The sequence below is a fragment of the Charadrius vociferus genome, unplaced genomic scaffold (genome assembly GCF_000708025.1).
Source record: "Charadrius vociferus isolate BGI_N301 unplaced genomic scaffold, ASM70802v2 scaffold467, whole genome shotgun sequence".
Lineage (NCBI taxonomy): Eukaryota > Metazoa > Chordata > Aves > Charadriiformes > Charadriidae > Charadrius > Charadrius vociferus.
Window position 1 is genome coordinate 1,652,398 of NW_009649309.1, and position 6,000 is coordinate 1,658,397.

General features: G+C 40.9%; 1 protein-coding gene across 1 annotated transcript in view; it reads left to right on the forward strand.

Moving 5' to 3' along the window:
* LRP5 (low density lipoprotein receptor-related protein 5) overlaps window positions 1–6,000 on the forward strand; it is a 125,833-nt gene that overhangs the window by 22,379 nt on the left and 97,454 nt on the right. Inside the window, exon 4 of the mRNA XM_009889371.1 lies at window positions 730–861. Coding sequence (XP_009887673.1) covers window positions 730–861 — 132 coding nt within the window. The remainder of the gene's footprint in view (window positions 1–729; window positions 862–6,000) is intronic.

The window sequence follows — 6,000 nt, forward strand, 5'->3', positions numbered from 1 at the left end:
CTTGCACAACTTTCAATTTGGGTTTTTTTGGCTTTTTTTTAATAACTGGCAATATTCTCCGTAATTATGTGTGCTTACAGTTTAATCTTTTGCTGCCATTTTTTTTCCCATGTAAGTGAGATAGGTGCATGCAGTTGTCGTGTCCTGTCCCTCCCCAGTACCCAATATTTTTTTTTTTATGTTTTCAAAATTGCTGACTTTACATGTTGCTCCTCTGGATTTCCTGGTGATTCAGGGATATGTCTTGCTGTGAAAGCTTTTCAGTAGGAAAAGATATTTCCACCATGCAACACTACTGTAATGTAGCAATTGTACAAATTGTTATATTTTCCCTTATTTCCTAGAACTGGCCACTCCCCCACCATCACCACCCTCCAAGCCCTGTTTTCCGTTTTCATGATGCTTAGCAGACGCAGCATCCACAAAGTAACTGATGTCCAGAGCTCTTAGCTGTGTTCAGTTTTAGAAACATTGAAAGAACTGTAAAGTGAGAATGTGGTGAGCTGTCAGCTCTTTCAAAATCAGGTTTTGCATGCATCTCAATTTAGGTGCCCCTAGAAGTAAGATGCTGGGGAGGGAGGAATGAAACACTTTATTTCGTGGATCTTCTGTCTTATAGCACTAAAGCTTGTGCCAGTCATTTGGGATCTATAATTTCTTACTCATAACAGAAAAGAGGGCTTTAGAAGTTCTAGAAAAATGAAAATAAATGTGTTTGGTTTCTTGAAGTTCACACTCCATGTGAAGAAAACAATGGAGGTTGCTCCCATCTGTGCCTGCTGTCTCCAAGAGACCCCTTCTACAGCTGTGCCTGTCCCACTGGTGTGCAGTTAGAAGACGATGGCAGGACATGCAAATCAGGTAGGAGCTTTCCTTTTCTACAGTGACAGTGTTGATTTGTTTTGGGTTTGCCACTTAAAGGTTGAGCCTTGAAGAAGTGAGTTGAGAGGAGCTGCCTGACACACTGAAATGTCACTCCTGTCCTTATGAAGATGGCAGAAATTTTGCACCCAAAGCTTCTCCCAAAGATGGTGATTTTTATGAGTTAAAGTAATCCCGTGCATCAGAAATCAGAGAATTTTGACTGTATTTTGTGTCTTTTGACTGTATTTTGTGTTGCCAGTTCTCTGTAGGAATGAAGTAGTATGTGGAGCCCACAGCAGAAGAATTTCATTAAAAGTAAGCTGATGTAGGACATCTTTCTGTTTGGACAATGGACCATGGACAGACTTTTGCTCCCTCCCATTCATTGTCCAGTAGTGGTCAATGATGCAGTAGTGGTGGCCAAGTTATTACCTTCCAGTTACATCTCAAAGTTAGCAATATACTTGAGACATGTTGTGCACACAGACGTGCCAAAAATTTGCTTCAGGCCACTTCCATGTACCCATGTACTATTCTGGAAACAACTCAGTGAGTTGCCCCTGCTTTATTTAGTTTTATAATGAAGTAATCTGTACAGAAAAAATCAAAATTAAGATTTAAAATAAAAATATGTTTTTTCTGGTTCTGAAGGTTAATCATCCTTCTGTTTCCCTTTGGGCTGCTCTGTGGGAAAAGATTTATGAGAAAATTGCAATAAGAATTTTTCTCACTGGGTCTAGTATGCGTTTTTTGAACATTGTATTTAATTTTAAAATGTGAGGTGAGACTTCAGGCAAAGAGGCTTCTAAAGTTTGCTGCTTGAGATAATTGAGCTAGAGAAAATAATGTTCTAGATGGCTGTTCCATGTCACTGAGAAGTAGGAGAAGCTTGGGTATTATTGCTAGAAAGCTGTTTAGAGAATATAGCTAGAGTATATACTTTAATTGAAAAGCATAACTGGATGCATATTTCATATCCATAAGGTGAATGAGTCTAGGGGTATACTTTGAAAGCTTTGTTTTATCGTTGATCTGGGACCCTCTTTAAAATGCATCTTAAAAAAGCGGACAATTAACACAGATACAGTGATAGGACACTAAAAGGCAAAGTTTTAGAGAATGTTCTGCCAACAGACTACATGACACTGTGCTGCCTGTGTTTTCAACAAGTGTTGTCAAAGACTATAGTAATTTTCTGATGTTGCTTGGTTTCTTTGCGTACTAAAGCAAGCATAATAGATTCCTTTCATTTGTGAACTTGAAGCAGAATTTGAACACTGAACCTCCAGGATTTAAGGGCCAGCTTTATTAGCTCATCCTGCTGCAATTGAAAGGCTTATAAGGTAGTCCTTGAAGCTGCTGAAAGACCTTTCTCTTTCTTCCTTCCAGCTTTGGAAAGTTTCCCTTTCACAGCTTTTAAAAAAAATACATTGCTGAATGCTCAGGACAACCTTTTTAGACGTTCATATTGACCTCATGTTTCTGGCAGTGGGAATGAAGGTCAGCCTGCTTTTGACATTTTGGCGGATAGCACAAGCAGGAGTGACTGCTGATACTGTGCTTTCACCTTTCCATTGTCAGGCTAGACAATCTGTCAAGGGTGTTCTGTCAAAGGAGGGCAAAAAAGTGGGATGGGAACAGCAAATCTGGTTTTGCATAAGAATGTGGCCTTTCGGTTCAGTTTTATGGATTATTTCTTTCCCAAGCACCACATCTTTTGTTGTCCTGTCTGCCTTATGCCAATATCCATGTGCTTCCCTTTCCCCTCTTATTAATTAACTCCTTGGTTGCAAGGAACTGACCTTTTATTCTCTGCACGAGTCCTTTGTAGTAAAGTTGTATCAGGAACTACAGATGCAACAGTGTTGACTACCTCTCCATTTTGTTCCCTGTTAGCTTGGGCAAAAGTGCAAAAGTACAAAGTCACTTGGGCATATCAGTTTCTTTGACATTAGACTTTTAAGTGAATTACGCAAATGCTACTGGGGATTAGTCTGCAAGAGGAAAAAGCACTCTGTTCTCAAAATCTGTGTCCACATGGGGAGTTTACTGGTGCAAATATAACTATATAATGTTACTGTATATCTCTGTCGGAAAGTATTGTTGTGCAGAAAAGCCCTGTGGCTCTTAAGCTATTTCAACCCTCCAGGATATTGAAGAATACCTGTATTGGTAATGTTTAGGAAAGAGTGATGAATAGTAATGGGCCTAGGTAATTAAAAAAACATGAATTCAAGGACAGGCTGTGCCACTATTTGCTTTGCTGTGGGTTATGTCTGTATGCATTGAAACCCCAAACTCTGGATTTTTACACTTTTTCTAAACATATAACTGTTGATATGCTGAAGCCGTAAGTATTGTGTCTGTATTAAAAGAATAGTCCATTATTCTGTAGTTTTTGCTTTCAGTGTTGATTCATTCTTGCTTTCTCTCTGTTTCTAAGTAGTTGCAGTAGCAACTAGTTCTGCAGTAGATATCCATCATTAATAATAGATATTAAATATATGGATAAATTGCAACTGGCATCAAGTATAAGTTCCTCTCTGGGAATGTGTACTTGTTTTGTGCAGCTAGATGTTTTGTGTTGCTTCCCTCCAGACATATGATATTAAGTCTGTTTTTCCTCTGTTGGCTATGAAAATGCTTTGGACTTGCTTCAAGTTCCCATATCAATAAGCAGAGGGGTCGTAAGTTTGGGAAGTAAATCAGCTGCACCTGACCAAGTATGCTTAGCAAAGTGAGTATTCAAGGTATGATCTTTGGAATTACTTAAGAAGTTGTGTAGGACCACTACTGTCTTGGTGGATGTGGCTAAATATGTGATTTTAGATAGGTATCTGAACCCAGTCTTGCCTGTGTAGTAGGTAATGAAGTCATAGTTTGTAATGGCCGTCAGAGCCCAATGGCTCTAGTCTGAAGGCCCTGTGGAGGATGGCCTCGTCAGTAGTAACTCTTAGTACTCTAAGTAGTACCCTTAGTTGTAAATTCCAGGAATGGCTGACTTCTGTAATTTCATGTTTCAAAACAGAGCTTCAGTTCTTAGACCAGGTGGCTTTCTTGACTGGGGTGTATGTGTGTGTTTTTTAATTTGCCTTTTTTTGTTTGAAAGTCTTCTCTAAGCTTGCTTGAGCAATGAATGTTTGAGAAAAAAGCAAAGATTTGCATGCAGTCATTTAAAAGGGATGTGTAATTCTGCCCAATTAGCTTTTTATTCATGCAGTCATAAAATTGTAAGCCAGCTTTAGTTAATCTTCGGTTTCTTGGTTTAGATGCTTTCTGATGCAAATAATCAGTCTTAAGACCAAAGACTTATGTGTGTTCTATGCATATTTTCAGGGAAGCAAAGTTTGGTTTGATCAGCAGTGGACAAGTAAATAGGCCAGTTTAGAAAGCAGAAGTGTGAAAATTTTAGAAGCTTGGGGATCTTCTTTCAGTCATTTTGCTGACTTAGGGCTATCCTGGGGTTTTTCTTTCTTTCTTTGTTTAAGGATCACATTTATCTTCTTTACGAACAGAATTATTGTGATTCATGAGTCTTGTTTGTCTGTGAGGGCTCCTTTGAGGAAACTGTTCCTTCTTCTTCTGTCCTGAGGTTCCCTTCCTAGGATTTAGTGAGTTCTGTTGTCAAGCTAGTAGTAGTTTGAAGTGTTGTGAGAAAGACAGACGTATTAATAGCTAGTGTCATGTCTCCAACAGTAAACTATTTGAACCTTTCTTACCTTGCAGGGCAGAGTCTTCAGGTGATAGCTGCATGTCATCTCCTTTGAGCAGCTTCACCATCCTCATGCTTCTCATTCTTGCTTTCCTTGGTGCACAATGAATGACGTGAATTTATCTGTTTCTGACTACAGCTCTGGTGCACCTTTGGTATTAATTTGCACCACTTAATGTGAATGTTTCCTGGCAAAATGGAGCCATCCTGTTCTGCTTTCACGGAGCAGGTTTGCTTTGCTCTGCTAGGCAGAGGTGCGGTCTCAAAATGTTGGATGACTCTCCCTGCCCTTTCCTTCCCTCTTTGACTTGACCATGTGGTTCTGTTTAATCACATTCAAGCAAGTCTAGAGGTTTGTCGTTTATCTTGTCAGCTAATTCTGATTAAACCCTGATCCCAGTCTCTCGTACAACAGCTATCTGTATGCATCCTTCCAAGATTGAGCTGGTTTCTGTAAACAGCAGCCTGTTTCTCTCATGTTTCTGGAAAATATATAATTTCTTATTGCTGTATTCAGTTTTGCTGGCACACGACTATTGCTGCAGGCTTTCTACAAGGATGTCAAAAGCTTCATCTTTTTTTTTTTTAAGGAGTGGATCTATTTCCCTGTAAGTGGTCACTGACTTCCTAAATTCCCTCTGCCTGTTAGTGTTGCATTCCTAAAGGATTTAACTCTCACTGCATATATTTTTCTGATATCATGGTACCAGGTAAGTCAATTGTACATGAACTAAAATTAATTTGACAGAATTTTATAACTTATTGTATTGGGTTTGCATGGCAAGGTTTTGGTAGCGGGTGGCTTCTGTGAGAAGCTGCTAGAAGCTTCCCACATGTCCTGCCAGCTGTTTGCAAGATGGGTCCACCACTGGTCAAGGCTGAGCCCATCAGTGATGGTGGTATTGGCTCTGTGAAAACATATTTAAGAAGGGGGGAAAAAAAGCCTTCTGGGCTGCAGCAGCTGGAGAGAGGAGTGACAATATGTGAGAGAAACAACTCTGCAGATGCTAAGGTCAGTGAAGAAGCGGGGGGAGGAGGTGCTCCAGGCGCCAGAACAGAGATTCCCCTGCAGCCTGTGTTGAAGACCATGGTGAGGCAGGCTGTCCCCCTGCAGCCCATGGAGGTTAACAGAGAAGCAGATATCCACTTGCAGCCTGTGGAGGACCCCACGCCAAAGCAAGTGGATGCCCACAGGAGACTGTGACCCAGTGGGAAGTCCACACTGGAGCAGGTTTGCTGGCAAGACTTGTGACCCTGCAGAGAACCCATGCTGGAGTCTGTTCCTGAAGGACAGCACCGCGTGGAAAGGACCGACGCTGGAGCAGTTAATGAAGAACTGCAGCCCGTGGGAAGGACTCACATTGGAGAAGTTTGTGGAGGACTGTCTCCTGTGGAAGGGACCCCACGCTGAAGCAGGGACAGAG